The sequence below is a fragment of the Puccinia triticina genome, chromosome 2A, assembly GCF_026914185.1.
Source record: "Puccinia triticina chromosome 2A, complete sequence".
Classification (NCBI taxonomy): Eukaryota; Fungi; Basidiomycota; class Pucciniomycetes; order Pucciniales; family Pucciniaceae; genus Puccinia; species Puccinia triticina.
In genome coordinates, this window is record NC_070559.1 from 8979218 (window position 1) to 8997879 (window position 18662).

Genomic DNA, 18662 nt, shown 5'->3' on the forward strand with positions numbered 1-18662 from the left:
GACTCACTGTAAAGAGGGGAAGCCGGCAAACCCCGGAGTCTTGTGGCTGAGAAAAGACGGTCTGGTCTGGTGATCGGCCGTTAGTTGGAAGTCGCGGAATGTTCACGTGTTTAGCGACTGCTAGTGACTTACATTGTCAAGAGCAAGGAGGCAGATAACCAAGATTCCCGGCTAAGGAGGGAAGACCTGGTATATTCAGCATCGTTGGTAGTCGCGGAGAGGACGTGGCTTTAGCGACTGAGAGGCACTCACAGTCAAACAGTCAAGTCTGCCTGTGACGGGCAACAAAAACACTTTACAGGTAGAAAAGGCGCGGGCTGGTTTGTGCAGAGATGATAGAAGGTTGGGCAACATGGGAGAGGGAGATAGCGTTGTCTAGTTAGTTTCTAAGGACATGGGGGTTTTGGCGACTGCATGCACAGATACATACATAAAATTGGTCCAGCGTCTTGCGGTATTTGGCGCAAGAGGAGATGTGGAGCAGAGTGTGCTGGATTGGGATTGGGTAGGGGCGGGCTAGGGACAAGGCAAGAGAATGCGGTCGTTCGCCTAAGGAGGCAAAGTATCTTCAGTCCGGTCAGCAAACTTTGGCGGTTAGGCGCGGAGGGGTCGGGACCTTTACAGCCAGAGAGCTTACCCCCGTTTGGCCAAAAAAGTGATGATGGCTCGCTGGGTGGGGCAGATAGTGCGAATTAGTTAGTTGCTAAGGGATTGGGGTTTAGCCATCTCAGCAGTACAGTACTTACACAACAAAGTTGGACTACGACTTTCCAGTAGCCGGTGCGTTTCGTGGAGAGTAGCCTGTTGAATTGAGGGCTTGGGAAAATGGGAGAGACAGCGGTAGTGTGGATAAGCAGAAAAAGTCTGTTCTGCCTGGTCAGCAATTGGCCAAAGTCGCGGAGGTCTCAGAGCCTTAGCGACTGAGAGGGACTCACACTGAGACAGATCGCCCCTGATGGGCAAAGGATGTGATGAGGGGGCTGGACCGGTGCTGATGGGTGAAGGAACAGATGGTTAGTGTAAAGAAGTCGCTAAAGTAATGGTGCTTTAGCGACTTCATGCTCACATGTAAATTTTGTCTGTCCAATTTGGCAGGTTCTGTGATGCAATAAAGAATGAGGGGGAGAGGGGGATCAGTGATCAGCTCATCCCCCATAGTTCTCGTTGTAGTCAGTCGCTAAGTACCCGCGGGCCTTCGCGACTGCTCTGCTTACAAAAGTTTGACTCCCTGGCCACAGTTGAAAACACAGGGCTAAGGCGGAGCGAGTGTCGGCTTGTCTTGTCGGCAAGTCCTGGGGGGGGGGGGGGGGGGGGGGCAGTAATCAAGTGTAATTGGTGTTAGTGGTAGACTTTCTAGACTGCAGGAAGATCGACGAACTGATGGGCGTTGCAGGACGGTGTTTGCAGTTTTGGTAGGATCTGTCAGGCAATAAAAAATGAGGGGGAGAGGGGGATCAGCAAGCCAGCTCGCCTTCCATAGTGGTAGCTGTAGTCGCTAAGTACCGGCCCGCCTTTGCGACTGCCGTGGCTTACAAAAGTTGGACTCCCTGGCTGGTCGTAGTAGAATAAGTAGTACACTCTCTTGACTGCAGGATGATTAACAAGCGATGGGCGTCGCAGGATGGCGTTTGTTTGCAGTTTTGGCAGGTTCTGTGAGGAAATAAAGAATGAGGGGAGGGGAGAAGGGGATCAGCAAGTCAGCTCGGCTCCCATAGTGGTAGTTGTAGTCGCTAAGTACCCGCCCGCCTTCGCGACTGCTGTGGCTTACCAAAGTTGGACTCCCTGGCTGGCCGCAGTAGAATAAGTGGTAAACTTTCTTGACTGCAGGACGATTGACGAGCTGATGGGTGTTGCAGGATGGCGTCCGTTTGCAGTTTTGGCAGGTTCTGTCAGGAAATAAAGAATGAGGGGAGAAGGGGATCAGCAAGTCAGCTCGCCTTCCATAGTGGTAGTTTTAGTCGCTAAGTATCCGCCCGCCTTCGCGACTGCTGTGCTTAGACTGCTGTTGCTTACAAAGTTGGACTCCCTGGCTGGCCACAATAGTATATTCAGGGCTAAGGCGGAGAGATTGTTGGCGTGTTTTGCTGCCAAGTCCTGGGGGGGGCAGTAATTGAGCGGAGCGAGACCAATCGGCGTTTGTGGGACGCTCTCTTGCCGAGCTGACAGGCGTTGCAGGACGGTGTTTGCAGTTCTGGCAGGTTCTATGAGGCAATAAATAATGAGGGGGAGAGGGGGATCAGCGAGTCAGGTCATCTCCCATAGTGGATTTTGTAGTCGCTAAGTACCCACGGGTCTTCGCGACTGCTGTGCTTACAAAAGTTGGACTCCTTGGCCACAGTTGAATATCCAGGCCTAAGGCGGAGCGAGTCTCGGTGTGTTGTTGCAGAGCTTGCAAGTCCTGGGGGAGGCCAGAATCAAGTGGAGCAAGACCAATTGACGTTCCTGGTACGCTGTCTCGACTGCAGGAAGAATGGCCAGCTGATGGGTGTCGCACGGCGGCGTTTGCTGTTTTGGCAAGTTCTGGGAGAGGGGGATCAGCGAGTCAGCTTGTCAACAAACAATAATCCCCCGAGCCGGTGGTTGTAGTCGCTAAGGACCTCGCCCCTTCGCGACTACCGTGCTTACAAAAGTTCGACTCCGCTTACAAAAGTTTGACTCCAAGAGGACAATTCACTTTTCCGGCCTACTGCGGGGCGAATGTTGACGTGGAGTTGCTGAGCTCGCAAGTCCAGGGCGGCAGTAATCAGGTGGGAGCAAACCAATCAGCTTTCTTCGTACGTTATCTTGACTGGTGGATTGAGTTTTGCTTCATGGGGGATTGTGTTCCGCAAAGGTGCTATCCGAATAAGCAGATCATGTATTTACAATGGTAGATTTCCCACAAGAACATGCAAATACATAAAATGCTCAGGAAGTCTGGCTTGGTCATGTATGCAGCCATCAGCCAAATACGTACACAGTTGAGCAAAATTCAGGTAAATAAATACATAACTATCTATAAACTTAGCTCAGGGGATTCAGTCAGCAATGTACAGAGATCCCCAAGCTCCCTCGGCTTGATGAGGGTGGCAAAGTACGTATTTATGTATGCATGGAAAATAGTATGCGTTTGGCTTTCTTAGGCTGAGCTTATGTCAGCTCGAGCGCTGTCTACCAACTCTCACTTGCTCGTCTCCCTTCCCACCGCGTCTGACCGCAACCACCACCCTCGGAGGCCAACAAAAACCAGCGACTCGTAGACACGTATTGGAGCATGCCATTGTCACTAGTAAGTAGTTTGGTTTACACCTACACCAACCAAAGATATTTGTCCCATCGAACCTCCTGCGGAACCGATTAACCACATAGTCACTCGATTTTATAGTTGCTACGGGACTTCCGGTTATTAAGAGACGCCCTGAAATTTAGCTTGAGTATCCCAAGCCTCAGAACTGACGACTGGCCCCTCTCCCCAACAGATATAGCTTAAGGATGCAGTTACGAGAGCAATATACTTCAAGGATTGAGTCGCAAGAGCCCCTGCGACCGCATGGACATATGTGAGAGGCATTCCCCAGCATCCCCAGCAATTCCTTTGATTACCCAAGCTGACTATTGATCCACCTTTGTTGCTATTATCGTGGCTCCTACTTTTGAATTAAGGGCGGCCCTGAAATTTAGCTTGAGTATTCCCAAGGCTCAGAACGGACGACTGGCCCCCTCTCCAACAGATATAGCTTAAGGATTCAGTTAAGCGAGCAATATAGTTCAAGGATGGAGTCGCGAGAGCCCCTGGCTCCCGCAACTGACTGCATGGACATATGTGTAAGGCATTTCCCAGCATCCCCAGCAATTTCCTCGCTTACCCAAGCTGACTGTTGATCCACCTTTGTTGCTATTATCAGCGGCCCCCACTTTCGAATTAGTAAGTGGTTGCAATTAATCATGAAATCAACTGCAAGAGCTGGAGTTTCCCACAGCGGACTGATGCATATGGATTCTGACCAAGGCGAAGACAAACAACAATGGTATTTCAGCCCCGAATCTTTACTTATACTTGCTAATCAATCACCTCGACCAAGCGCACCAGGTTTGGTTTCGCAGTTGTATGACCTCCATGCCATGTGATGGTTTCCACTAGTATTTTGTATGACTGGGCGGGCGAAGTATAGACATCCACGTGCCGATCAATCAACCCGCTCAACCATGCGCAACAATTGACTTCAATGGATGCGGTCGCAAGAGCCCCTGGCTATGGATGCAGTCGCAAGAGCCCCTGGCTTCCGCGACTGCATGTACATATGTGTAAGGAACTTGCCAGTTTCATCAGCAATCAATCGCCCCGTCTACCCTACTCATCACCGTCCTCATTCATCTTCCAGTTGATACAGGAGGCCCGGTTAGTAAGACCGGCCTTGAGTTTGGAGCTTCAGTTTTCCATGCCCCCGAACAGACGACTAGACCCTATCCCATCAGACATAGTTCAAGGATGGAGTCGGGAGAGCTGCCCGCTCCCGCGACTGGGAGCGGCCCTGATTTTGTAGCTTGAGATCTCCCATGCCCCCAAACAGACGACTGGTCCCTCTCCCATCAGACATAGTTTGAAGATGCAGTCGCAAGAGCCGCTGCCTCCTGCGACTGCATCTTCATATGTGTAAGGCATTTCCTAGGTTCTCCACCCATCTCCTCGCTTACCCAAGCCGACTATGGACTATTGATACACCTTTATCATCAGCAGTTTATTCTCTTTATCGGTAAGTGGGTCGATTTCATTCATGGAAACAGCTGCGAGCGCTCCAGCTTACAATTAACAAACCATCAACATACATACGTATTCTGCCCCCGCCAAAGACAACGGGCGAAAGTATTTCAGAACAGATAATGTACTTTGGTTTTGCAGCTGCTGGGATGCAAAGGAAGGAAGTATGTACCAAGTCTTATCTTGAATTGGTGAGTTGCCACCATGTCCTTTGATGAATGCAGTCCCGACAGCTAGTGGGTTCCGGAACTGCATGTACATGTTTGGCAGGCAGATCGCGGTTTCCCCAGCAATTATCCTCCTTACTTACTCAAGGCGACTACTCATTCACCATTGTTGCTATCTATCATCAGGAGTGCATTCTCTCCAAAGGTACTGCATCAGCAGCTAGAACATGGGCTTTTGGCCACTGGAATGAAGCACGTGGACCACGTCCAGCAAGCTCCCGTTACCTTCTTTTGTGAGTGACAAACATGCAGTTGCTAAAGCACCCGGGTTCCGCGACTTAAGCTGAATTGGCTGTTTGCCTGCAAAGCAGTATTGATATCTTTTTGGAGGACATGAGCCGATCCCCTCTGAATTTAAACGCCGAGTACTCTGAAATGCAGTCGCGAGAGGATGTGGCGACCGCGACTGCAGCTACTTTTGCTCTGCACAATGTCAACATGTAGATGACTTGTGGCAATCACCTCTGGTAATACTTGGTGAGCAATTGGATTTATCGAAACATTTGCTATAGGATGGGGAAACCCTTTGGGAAGAGGACCTGATCCCCACCCCACTCATCCTACACCCATCAGCAAAGCCAAACAAACATCCCAACGATCAGAGACTATCAACCCCCCTCCCCTCCCTAAAGGCAGGCGCCAAGACGGTCTCAGCGCGCAAGGAGCCCCTGATCGACAAAATTGCCTCTTGGCCAAGCTGGAGAACCCGCTCTCGGCCTTCTCCACTCAGGATCTCCCCCAGCAGGCCGCTGTAGGTTTACTTTTCCATGCACTCGACCCGCAATATTGCTAGACGCTGCTCCATGCTTACTGGTCAGCATGTGCATCTAACTAAGTTGCTCACATACGGGCCTATGTCAGCCATCCCCTGTGCTTGAATTGACCTGGATCCCAGCCTAGGATTACGCCCACAATATTCACTTCCAGCTGCTCAACCAGGTTGGAGTTAAGTAGCGCGAACACCTCTTCATTCCCTCTGGTGAATCAGATTATATGGTCTATGATCACACTCGGCCTCCGCAACTTCAGGTATTAAGATGGCTACCAATGCTCTCCGGCTATGTACATACAGGCAGATGAGAATATCCCCACGGTTTTAAGGAAGCCGGTGCAAAATAGTTTGTTTGTCCCCCCCACTAATTTGCTTATAGTTTGTCTCTCTTGTATGTCAGTTGCTAGCTCCGATCTCCCCTTCTCTTTTCCCGCGCTCATCTCTCCGGGAGCTACAATTGATACGTCTCTGCTCTCAGGCCCATCATATGCCAAGCCCAAGTTAACATCTCATCCCACGCCTATCCACAGACGTTCCAAACAGTTACATCGAGCTCCTTTCACCCGGCCGAATGCCCTCCTGTCCACTATTTGCTTCTCTTTATAGACTGGCATCTCCCCGATTGTTTGAGCGCTCCATTCACCAGGCAGAACTACCTCCTGTCCCGCACCTGCTTAGCTCCATTCCCAACCCCACTCCAAGGACCTGTTGCATGTTGGCCTATCAAACTAATCAAAAACAACTCGCAACTGATTAGCCTCTAGACAAAGAAAACACAGCAACAATTGACCCCCCGCATCTCTCCCCAATCGAACTGCTACGGCTCTGTATTCATCTGTGGCAAAGCTTTTTGACAACCGCACAGGTGAATATCCATATGTGCTTTGCCTCTTTGATTTCGGTGAACCAATACTCCAAGCGCCGGTGTGTAAGTTTGTCTTAACAAATTAGTCCTCGTTCTACTCATACCGCTACCATCCGACGATGATATAAACAGCTAATGCTAACACACCACCATTGCCCAATTCTTCTTGATCTAGCACTGTTTCCGCTTCCCTGCATCCACGGCCTGTACTCAAGTCAACCAAACATCCAACCAAAGTAAGCTACACACCAGTTGCTTTTATGTATTTGCCTATGAAGGACAGCTCCCAGACAGTGTTGCCTACTCCCAACCGTCAACTTGCGCTTGCCCTATTGTTGTATTCTCCCCCGTAAGCGCTTGTCATCCGAGCCAACCCACCGCGCACCAGTCTTCGCAGAGGTAACTTGAATGACATTTGACTCGGCGCATTGTACAATCATTAGTGTTGGAGTGAGTTGTTGGTTGGGGATAGGTATCACAAGGATGTCTGGGGTATGTTGGCCTTATGTGGAGCAAGTCTCCCATTATCAGTCTACATATATTCCATATCCTCTGCTTGCATCACAACTACCCCTTAAAACCATCACTCGTAAATGCTCCCAACAACCAAATGACACACTAATTGTTTTTATCTGCCACCTTTGGTCAAACTAAAATAACAGTTCACATTATAGGTAGTTGTTGCAATGTTCACCTGGATATACAAGACTGTAAGCACTGAAATGTGTGTCTTTTGTCCGCATTATGTGTATTGAGCAGTTTGAGGCTGGGCGAGGCAAGTGAAAAGAAAACGAAGGCAAGGTATAATTTTGAGCATTTTTAATCTTTGGACGCTTTCAAGGTAAATCCCATTATGATACTCCCTCCACAAAGAGATTGCCCCCCCCCCCCCCAACTTTGCTATCATCCCAAGAGTTTTCCCAGCCTCTTTTCCTCCCACTTGACGGTCCCCCAAACCTTTTGAGAAATGAGCCAACCCACCGCGCGCCAGCCATTGCAGAGGTAACTCTATTGTCATTTGTATTGGCGCATCAAAGAAGTGATGTTAAGAGGCTGGGCATGGCCTGGAGATGCTGTTATGATGGGAAAGGCATTGACCCTCCTTGCTAATGGTATGGCATGAATAGAGGAAAGGACTGACCAATTGCATTGTCTTTTCTCATCTATCTACCGGTCCGTCCATGGCCAATGTACTCACAATTATGCAGACAAGTAGGCCCATCAGGTTCATTGGTTGCCCCACTACTTCTAAAGCACTCCCCAGCCAAACCCCAGTGAGCCATCTGTCTTGAAATGAATCTCCAGCTGCTGCCAGCTAACGTTAAACCGGCATGCATCAGGACCACATCCAGTACACTACAGACCACATCTCTGTAAGTGTTACAATCTGCCTCCCGTAGCAACCAACAATACATCCAGATAAATCTTCCTAACACTTCTCATGCATGGCCTCTGGATTGCCTGGTTGCGATGCAGACATGGAAGACAGTGAGCAAACTGGTGCTATAATGCCAGAAGGGCAGGAGGCTGGTACAGCTCGGACTCCTGAGGAGAAGGCTGCGTAAGTTGAATGCCTTTGACTTAGTTATTACTCAGTGTCAGGTAAGGAATGTTGATGTATTTTTTGTGCACAAATGTAGGCAGCGGAAGAAAACTAAGAGGCGTCAGAATAACCGCAACTGGGCGAACAAGCGTGCTTTGGCGGAGGCGGCGGCCACCCGCGAGCAAGTCAGCAACATGGCTCCTCCGCATGGCAGCTATCTCAAGAAGACTGTCAAGGTTGACCCGGATTTCGATCTTTTCCCAGCAATCACGGCTGACCTGGAGGCAAGAGAGACGGCGAGGAAAGCAGCCAAGGCAAAGGGCAAAGATTTTGAAGGAAGACCGCCAACAGACAATGAGCCATTGCACCCCCGACCACCAACAGAAGCCGAAATCAAAGCTGCTTGTACCATTGTCAACGACCCCAAGCAATTTACCTTGTACGATCATGGCCATGTTCGAGTCTTTGAGAAGTATCCCGAGAAGGAAACCCCCAAGAAAGCCCCCAAGAATGCCCCCCAGAACGCCCCCCAGAACGCCCCCGAGAATGCCCCCAAGAATGCCCCCAAGAACCAGGATCGTCCAATCATAGCTGATATCTTGTTCACCGACCTCAAGACCATTCCCGACAAACTGCAGGACGACTTGACTTTCTTTCTAGGTTTCCTGGAGATCTTGAAAAAGTTTGTCAACAAGGTTGGAGCGGAAGGTCGGTCTTGTGGTGGTTGGATGTGGGGAATCGGTTGGCGGAAGTCGATGACACGGTTCGAAATTGTGGGGAGATACATCAACAGGCAGGCCATAGCGGACAATCTCGAGGAATTCAAACAACACATTCGAGATGCGGATTGGGCCTCACAAATCCTCTGGGACCTGTTCTATCCCATGGGTAATCAAGCTCTGAAGACCAACCAGGATTTTATGTCGAAACACGCCATGCCAGCCTTTTCCAATGCTGCTCTCCCGAAAGATGGTGTCGAAAGCAGCAACAAGAAGTTCTTCTCCAGTCACCTCACCTTCACATCCGAAGGTTTCTATAACCTCCCGCACCTAGACCCCAGAGACAACAGACGCCTACCTTTTGCATTCTTGTTATGCATTCCGACATTCAAGGACGGTTGCATGATTGCTTTGGAATCCGATGGTTACGACGTCACCGGGGGCGACTTTGTTTTTCCGCAGTGCAAGTTTGAGATCAAGTTCAAGCCGGATACAATGGTAATGATGATATTTGCCCAGAGGAAATACTACCACGGTACACTCAAGCCATACGAAAGTGACACTTTCACGAAACTTGGAATGTCTATGCAGATTGCTCAGAAGATGAGCAATGTATGTGACAAGGTTGTTGATGGTACGATTGATGAGATTGAGAAGAAGCATGTAAATGATGTGGACTACATCATAAAAATTATTACTGAGAATCTATCCTAAATTTCTGCTAATTTCTCTTTCTTTCTCGTAGTTTCTGTATGCTGGTTGTTTCAGTTTAGCTTCACTGTTTTGTTCCATGTCTGTTGTTGTTGCCCTTTGCTGCTCTTGTTGTGTGTTTCATTCCGCCTGGCTCATTTTTTCTTGTACCTTAGCAGCAATGACTGCCAAGAAAGGAAATTAGTTGTCCTATTTCTTCAAGCAATTGTGAGCAGTTTTGGCCTTGTGTTCTCCTAATGCTTAGTAAATGACCCTCCTCCTCTTGTGTCACCAGCAAGTTGCCAAATTATGCTACAGTTAAGGAATATAAGCAGAACTGAGTTAAATCCAAGCCCCAAACAGAAACCGTACACAAACTAGCAGTCAGTTACCCAGTCCCAGCAAACACTGGCATCCATCGTGCAATCATAACAAACACATGGAGCAACTGGCCTGATGGACCATCTCTCTCTTGGCTGAGCAGTATGACACTAGTGAATCCGAGCCAAACCAATACAAATGCAGATCATTTTGATTGAAACAAGCGGGCTAACCCAGCAGAGTCAGACCTGGAGCATACTAGATCCATACGTATTTGCACATCATGTCAGTTCATAGCATCAGATACCAAACAAATGATCATACTTGCCTGACACTAGCATGGTTGCCTCAGATCAATGTATACTCTTACAAACACCAGTCCGAATCTTCAGGGCACTCCACCCTGCTCACCCCTCTCCACCAACCACCCAATAACTTATTGTTTGTTACCAGACTACCCACCACTCCAACAGCTCCTGTTATCCGTACATTTCAGAAAGGGGTGAGTCCTGCAGACAGAATGTGATCCAACACCAAAACAATGCATACTACTGAAACAAGTTCTTGTACCAATCACCTAGACACTGCATTCTACCGTGGAAAAAAGCAAGAAAACAAGTCAAACTGCCTCCCAATCAGTTGTCCACTCGATTTTCAGCTCCAGGTCTAGAGCAAGCCACAAGCCTAGCAGCCAAGATTTGTAAGGGCAGTAGTAATTGACTCATGCCCCAAGGAAAACTGACCAGCTTTGAATTCACAAAAATTGAAATAGTATCAAGGCTGCTACACATTTCTAGTCAAACGAAATAGAACTCCTCCATACTTTCCTAGGGCCAGTAAGCAGTAAGCCAGTTACCTGTTTTCCTTTCCAGCTTGCGTACCCCAAGGTGCTATTTATCATTCCCCCATTCCAGTCGCCCATCCCCCTTTCTTCCGCGACTGCAACTGGCATATGCAAGCCCCCCTCCCCCTGAACCACTCCCGAGTAGAAGCCCCCCCCCCCCCCCCTAACCCACCCCGAGTAGATCCCCATTCCTATTCCAGTCGCGGTTTGCCCTTCTTTCCGCGACTAGCCCCCCCCCCCCCCCACAGACACACTTCACTCCCCTAAGACTGAAACAACCAAACCTTCTTCAGATCGAAAGTAACACACCACCTTATGAAGATGGATTCCTCACTTGACCTCCATAACTTGACTAAATTGGAAGAACCAAAACCCAAAGCACCCTCCAACAACACTACAGAAGCTATATCTTCAGTAGGTACAATGTCCCTCAAAGCAAAAACCAAGGCTAGGTCCACCCCCGGCACTCGATCATACCCAATGCAGCCTCCAGCAAAACAAGATCTAACTGCAGGTAGAACCAGAGAAAGAGTAAGCCCAGTCTCCCCCAAGCACCCACCAAACAAACCAATTTCTTGCAAGCTCATGCCTCCCCCATCATATTTTTAGGGACGAAACTGGCTCCCCATTTACCCAAGACCACCTGCACGGCTCAGAACCCCCACCCCCAAGGTGATACATCAGGTTAGGAATTTCCACCAGGACAAACACTTGAGGAGTTAGTTTGCTCATTATCTGACAAGTTGGCCACAATCCTCCTAGTTGCCCACCATCAAAGCCCCCCATATAACAAAGGCCAGTGCAGCAAGCCATTGTCCCGAACCTCTATTGGATGCCCAGCCCATGGCTGTGGTACTAAAAGGCTTGGACCTTGAAGACTATCACCTTGATACTAAGGAGCTTTTCTCCAGCTGGGAAGGTAGTGGAAAGGCACCTCAATTGCCAAATTCAACCCAACCCGATCCATTGGATGCCTTACAGCCACCCTCAAAAGACCCACTACAGGACAACAACCCGGCCCCATTGCTTGCCAGGGAGATGCCACACAAAGGACATCAACAAACCCACCAGAAGAAGACGGCCACACCACACATCAACCCTTCTCCAATTAAAACAAAACCTCTCCCTCCGCCTGGCCCACAACTTGATCCCAATCCACTTGGACGACCCAGAACCAGAATCGTCTATAACCCTGGTGCACCGGCCATCCAAGTCACTAGCAGGAATGATTCATCCACATTGGCAGATGAAAAAGGGCTTGGCCCCCCTGGTATGGCAATGGCTAGTGTGCGGGAAATGCAGACCATGCTACGAATATGTAAGTCCAGCTGCTTCACTGCCCCACATGGAAACCAGCAGCCCATTAACTGAGTACAAACAAACTTTGTCAAGACTGCCACCAACGAGATACTATGCGCCACGATCTGGAATCCCTCAGGACAAATGGCTTGATGTAAAAGGCGCCTGGAGCATCTAAACTACTGTTGCAGAACTATGCTGTTGTCACTGTCTATTGTACTCGACTTGAAGAGCAGATCAACTGTTCATTGCAGGCCGGAGTTTTGGAGGGCATCAAAGTCATCGACCTTACCCAGGAAGAATACAACACTGCAATAGAGCCAATAGAGCCATGGAGGCAAGAGAAATGCCTTAAAAGACCATCCTCCAGTCAGTACTATACAACCTTACTCCAAGAGATTGAGACATGGCTTTACTTACCCAGGATAATGGATAAATCCCTCTCCTCTAGCCCCAGCAGGAAAGGGCAATTCACCTGCCTCGATGGAAAATGGAGACAGCCCAGTAATGCAGAAGAGAAGCAGATCGACCCCAACCACTTCATCAGTCCCGATTATCCCAGAAATGGCCAGTCCTTGTGGCAGTCACACCCACACCACTCGCACCGCCTCTACTATACTATCAAATCCAAAGCAGTTGGTTGATGATGGGGAGAAAGCACCCAAAGCCTCTAGCACAAGTCCAGCCCTCAACTGCCAAGAGATCAACAAATCCTGGGAGACTCCACCTACTGAGGAAGCATCAACTTGGCACAAGGCAACTGCTCTCCTCTCGGATCCCGATTGTGCTGCACCCAATCCCTCCAGCCAGGCCAACACACCTAACCTGGACATCACTAGTAGGCAGGAAACAACAGTAGCCAAACTGTTTAATTCCCCTTCGCCCAGGAACTCAGCAGACAATGGCATCAGGGCCACTCCGAACACATCCACCAACTGCCGCTCTGATGGACACCAGAGGGAACCAAAGCCTGCATCTGACAGTACCGACCCCATCCGATCCCCTTCACCAAAGTCCAGCACTCAGAGTTCGGATTCTATATTATCATCAATGTCCGAAAAAGCTCCTCCCAGCCATGAAGAACAATGTCAACAACCTACACCTGAGGAGCTGAATGGAAACTCGAAACCAAGCCCTGACAAGCCTGCCAAAACCACACCAATTTCATCAAACACGAAAACTGCACTGGCCGAGCAAAAGAAGAAGGACAAGGCGGAGAGGGCTGCAGCTAAAAGAAAGGCTAGACTAGCATGCAATCACAGGATTGTACCAGAAACTGGGGGTCAGTAGTTCCTTGGATGGCAAGCAGTATTGAAAGAATTGATTGGCTGACTGATAGGTTGATGTATTGATTCAGCTCTGATGTCAAAAGTGTGGCCAGCATTGTCATGTGAACTGATGAAGGAGAGCCATGGAAAGATGCAGAAGGACTCGAAAAATCCTCGGTGGGACTATGGCCCGCAACTCATGGGCTTAGTAGCGGATATCATCGACTGGTCTGCCTTGGATCTGCACCGTACTGCATATTACACCGACTTTCTTTCTTTCACTGCTTCAGCGGAAGCTATTGCAGCATTCAGTGTCATCCTGGATCCAAACTTCTACCTCTGTTTAATCCAGTGTGAGTGCACCGATCCTCAGCTCACCCTTGTGCAACCTGGCCTACCCATCCTTCCATTTGGCAACAAGCATTAACCAACAGATACTTTGTTTCCCCTGCTGTATTTGATACAGGCCCAAGGCTTATTCAAGTGGCTTCGAATGATCCTTTCTTCCAGCAAGAGGTGATTAGGATGGATCTCATCAAGCAGGCATTTGAATCAAAGGATGAAGTCAAGGCGGTATCGTGGAAGACCCTGTACCAGATGATGATTCGGACGAATGATACTCCCGAATACACCGATAATGAGGAGGCACAGGCCATGTTTGCCTCGGCGTTCCGCAAACTGCACTCCCTGGCAAAATCCAGCTACAGTTTATTCCACCAGTTTATCCGCATGCCCGAACCCCTCTGGCCTGACTCCAACAAACCGAAGCGGGACCCCCTCATGCTTGCTGGGATATTCATCATCGGAAAGATCAAAGTTTTGGAGGCAGGTGCAACTGGCCCGACTTTGCAAGATGCTGTCTGCCACCCCCACGAGACTGAAATGCCGACTAAAGACTCCAATAAACCGCGGAAAGCCAAGGTGGCCAATGGACTTTTAGTGTTACAGAAACGGATCTGGGAAACACTTTTGTGCTGCCTCATGATGCTACACTCTCAATGCTCGGCTGATCTTGCAGACTCTAAAGTGCCTGGACCAAAGCCCAAATGGACCAAAGAGGAAGCAGAGAGGCTGAAGAAATACGACCATGGTTTAAGCCTATTCGATGATGGAGATCTGTCGAATGCAACTCCGAATGACAAGAAGCGTTGGAGCAAGATGCGACTGTCGGCGTTTGGCTCTATGGCGGTATTTCTCCTGTATGGCGTGGCGGGCTGGTGGCATTGTCTAGTCGATTCACATAACTTTAACAAGTCAGATGTGTGGGCACTTATGCACCTAGCACATGCAAAACACAAGTGGCTTTACGTTTCTGGACAATACACGAAAAGAGAACCGGCAGATACACCATGGTACACGCTTGACAGTTTTATACGATGGCTCTTATACACAAGTGGTATTGGATCTAAAGACCCCCACACAATTGATTGGCATGCGACGTTGGACTCCTGGGCTACACACCTGAACAATATTCAAATAGCACGATTTGCCTTACAAGACATTCTGGAAGAAGTTAGCAAGGGCCAAGCTGATCGACAAACATCCAATTATAACGGAGATGTAGCCCCCGATGTCAAATTGAACAAAGCTCAACAAGCCAGTGCCAACGACCTGCAATCAACAGTTGCCACCAGTTGGCAAGAAACTAGTACGATGCATGCTAACACCTTGCAGTCTGGATACGACTCAAAAGTGAAGAGTCAAGCTCCAACTCCGAGAATCAGCCCTGCTCCGAATCTCTGCAATCCCAGTTACCAGACTTGAACACCAAACACCAGCCCACCGCAAACACACAACCCACTGTGCTCCCTTCTAGATCCAGCAACACTAAACGGAGACGACCTGAACCGCATGAAGCTGAAAGTACGAAAAACATCCTAGAATGGCTCCCCCAACCCAGCCAACCTCCTCAAACGTACCAGCAGATGGGAACTCCAAGAATTGTGGCTCTTTGACACTCAAAAACGATGTAACCAATCCAAATGCTTCAGTTGAAGAACTGGCCAAGATCGCCTGCAAGAATCTGCCCAATGTCCTTCCACCCTCTGGCACCTTACCAATCGACACAGTGCTTGCCATGGCCCAATTTCCCACCAGCAAGAGGCCTACTAAGATGGACAAGAAGATACCAGCAACCAATCTCCCTGGTGAAGAAAAGAAGAAGTTGTTTTGCAAGTTACCGTTATTGAAAAAGAACCTCATCTCTTCAAGTGTCATCAACTCTGATGACCGAAAGAAGACCAGAAAGGTGGAAAAGAGATGGGATGCAGAAGAGATGTACAAGCTGTGTGCAAAGATTATGGTTGAGAAGACAGAGCAGGCAGAGGATGTGGTGGAATGGGTGGAGGACGAAAACAAGGCAGAGGAGGAGGGTGAAGCGGAAACCGAGGCAGAGACGGATGCAGAGGTGGTAACAGGTGAGGAGGAGGAAGATGAGCTGGCACCGGAAGACAATGAGGAAGATCAGGAGGAAAGTGAGGCTGAAGTCACCAAGAAGCCCCAATCATCATTCAACGAGTCAGGAGGCTATTACCGGGACGACTACTACTATTCAGAGGACTATCACCATTCAGATAATGAGACCAACCCTTATCGGTCTGCCACAGACTTGGATGAATAGCTTAAATGCATCCTGTCTTTTCCATGTTTTATCTTGTTATGGTGTGGTTGATAGGTAGGCCAATGATATCTTAACCCCTCTGTTTTGTTGTGTTGCTTCTATTTCTATTTTTGCACTGGAAGTTCAGGACTCTTTACTGTTGATTTTCATCAAATCTAAATGCAAATGATTCAAAAAAAACAGGGAGGCCCAGTTGTGTGAGTTGCCCCAACCTGCAGGACTTGGAGTAAATTCCTCCCCTCAAGCAACCTGGTTGCTCAGTTGCAGTTGAGGCTAGTTTCCACAACTCATAATCAATATCTCCTCCTCAAACACGATTTGGGTCAATCCTGCCAGGGCAAGATTGAATACCTCATTCTCAGATAACATGAGACAAACTCCTTGACTTGGAATAAATATCATTTCAATCTCCTTGCCAGACATCAAATGCCGTAAAAGTCTATGTTGTTGTTCTCAAAGATCAAATCCAAGTGCAACTGACTCTTTGAGCAACCAAGTACGACCAGCTAAACCTGTGCAAGAATCGAAGTCATTTTCCCACAGCCTCAAACTGAATGGCATGTAGTAAGTGTGTAGAATTTTCACTATTCAAGTCTAATAGCCCCTAAAGCACACCAGGCTGAGACTTTTCCCACAGGTGATCAATACTTGCTTCGGAAGTTCACTCTCACCCAGATCGGTTGCATCACTAACCTAACATCCCCATGGCAATCCCATTGTCGAAACTTGGTAGAAGACCCATAATGTGCTGATCCAGCTTAGTGCAGTGGTCCTAGGTCAATAATGGATGAATTCCCATCAATTGCTGATCCAGGTTAGTGCAACATTGGATTTCAATCATGGTGCAGATCACCCAGCACCATTCCATCCCTTTGTTGATCAATCATAGTAGAATTCCAATAGTGGTGTGCCGATCGTTCCATGAACTTCCCCCCCATATAAAACCCACTCCCAAGACAGGCATCCTACGAACAATAACTTCTGTGCCCTCCTGAACCGCTGTTTGCATACAATCGAATTAACACCAAGCAGTGCTTGCTATCCCAAATCGCTATTCCATTCCCAGACCATTGAATTCCAGCCTTACCAATCCCTCTGCCCACAATCCACCAAAGCCATCCAAAAACGTAGATATATATATTCAAAAAGTACTGGATAATGTCTCAATCTTCTCTTCCCATTGCCAAAGCCGAGTCACCTGATATGGAGGTTGTTATGATCAAATGCCTCAAAGACGGCTGCCAAGATAGTTTCCCCAGTCTCAACGATGTCAAGAAGCACCAACGAATCACTCATCAGGCCCAAGTATCTTGTACTATCTTTGGGACCAAAGACACTGTCAAACTAACCCGGCAATCCAACGACATGTCCACTTGCCCAACGGAAGGCTGCAATCATCAGACCAAGGATCCAGTCAACATGCAAAACCATGTCAAGCGTTGCAACCACGAAACTGTTCAAGCCCCACGAGTGATGCCGGTCCCTCCACCTGATGATGCCACCCTGGTCCCCATTGGGAATCAAGTCATTGGTAAGCATATTTGCCAATCACTCTGCATTGGTTGCATAGTATACTGAACGATCACTTGCCTTGAATTTATTGACAGTCATCCCAGAATACACGAGCTTGGCCTACAACAGTTACGCCCAAGTCCTCTTGTGCCAAAAATGCAATCAAGGCATTATCCCGAACGAGGTCGAGTCTCACATGGCCCGAGCACACCACGAGAAGGTCCTAGCCAATGACCTGCACCGCGACTTCCTCAAGCATAATATAACTCTACCAGTCAAGAGTCCAAAATATCCACCCCGAACCAGCCGCCATGACCTATGCCAGCCAGTCCAGGGTCTCTTGATGCACCTAGGATACTATTGTACTGCCAACAGGAGCGGCGAACCCTGTGGATACACCACTAGGAAAGAAAAGTCTATAAGAAATCATTTTAGTGCAGAGCACAAAGGTGTGCCATATTTTCATCATTCTCTGAATATTACACTTTCTCCTTTAGCCTGAAACACAAACTGATTGATATATATTTCTGTTTGTGTTTCACACAGGTGATGATGGTAGTTGGAGTCAAAATTGCCAAAGACAATTTGTTCAGCACCTTGTCAAGCAAGATGTAAAGTACTTTACTGTTGATCCTAGTCATGTCACCCAAGCACCTATAGTCAATCGGATGGCTGGATCCTCATCACCAAATCAACCCAACACAGGCTTGCCCACTCCCTCAACTGGCCAAACAGAGGAATGTTGGAAACAACTGCAAGACAAGCTCGACCTGATGGACATTCTTGGCATAAGTGCCCAAGGGATGGACCAACGACATGCCTCGACTGTCACAACCTATCTGGAGTCATCTGGCGTGGGAGAGCACATCCGGCAGTGTACAGAGCTGATGGGATGCAGGGTTAGGGTTAGGGTTAGGGTTAGGGTTAGGGTTAGGGTTAGGGTTAGGGTTAGGGTTAGGGTTAGGGTTAGGGTTAGGGTTAGGGTTAGGGTTAGGGTTAGGGTTAGGGTTAGGGTTAGGGTTAGGGTTAGGGTTAGGGTTAGGGTTAGGGTTAGGGTTAGGGTTAGGGTTAGGGTTAGGGTTAGGGTTAGGGTTAGGGTTAGGGTTAGGGTTAGGGTTAGGGTTAGGGTTAGGGTTAGGGTTAGGGTTAGGGTTAGGGTTAGGGTTAGGGTTAGGGTTAGGGTTAGGGTTAGGGTTAGGGTTAGGGTTAGGGTTAGGGTTAGGGTTAGGGTTAGGGTTAGGGTT

General features: G+C 48.6%; 5 protein-coding genes across 5 annotated transcripts; 4 read left to right on the forward strand and 1 right to left on the reverse strand.

Annotated features, from left to right (window-relative positions):
- Positions 1-1597: 1597 nt before the first annotated feature.
- Positions 1598-4103, reverse strand: PtA15_2A950 (uncharacterized protein; the record flags this gene model as incomplete). The annotated part of the gene is made up of 5 exons (XM_053167024.1): positions 1598-1650; positions 1769-1886; positions 2014-2201; positions 2290-2520; positions 4067-4103. The coding sequence occupies 5 exons, from the start codon at positions 4101-4103 to the stop codon at positions 1598-1600; spliced, it is 627 nt and encodes a 208-aa protein (XP_053018188.1).
- A 3977-nt stretch (positions 4104-8080) lies between these two features.
- PtA15_2A951 (uncharacterized protein) lies at positions 8081-9759 on the forward strand (the record flags this gene model as incomplete). The annotated part of the gene is made up of 4 exons (XM_053167025.1): positions 8081-8163; positions 8243-9527; positions 9610-9622; positions 9731-9759. The coding sequence occupies 4 exons, from the start codon at positions 8081-8083 to the stop codon at positions 9757-9759; spliced, it is 1410 nt and encodes a 469-aa protein (XP_053018189.1).
- Positions 9760-11562: 1803 nt separating this feature from the next.
- Positions 11563-15050, forward strand: PtA15_2A952 (uncharacterized protein; the record flags this gene model as incomplete). The annotated part of the gene is given in 5 exon segments (XM_053167026.1): positions 11563-12037; positions 12190-12564; positions 12581-13300; positions 13376-13639; positions 13753-15050. The coding sequence occupies 5 exon segments, from the start codon at positions 11563-11565 to the stop codon at positions 15048-15050; spliced, it is 3132 nt and encodes a 1043-aa protein (XP_053018190.1).
- A 118-nt stretch (positions 15051-15168) lies between these two features.
- On the forward strand, positions 15169-15906 carry PtA15_2A953 (uncharacterized protein; the record flags this gene model as incomplete). The annotated part of the gene is made up of 1 exon (XM_053167027.1): positions 15169-15906. The coding sequence occupies one exon, from the start codon at positions 15169-15171 to the stop codon at positions 15904-15906; it is 738 nt and encodes a 245-aa protein (XP_053018191.1).
- Positions 15907-17064: 1158 nt separating this feature from the next.
- Positions 17065-17692, forward strand: PtA15_2A954 (uncharacterized protein; the record flags this gene model as incomplete). The annotated part of the gene is made up of 2 exons (XM_053167028.1): positions 17065-17437; positions 17514-17692. Coding segments are annotated over 2 exons (552 nt in total), but the record flags the coding sequence as incomplete, so codon positions are not given.
- Between the last annotated feature and the right edge of the window lie 970 nt (positions 17693-18662).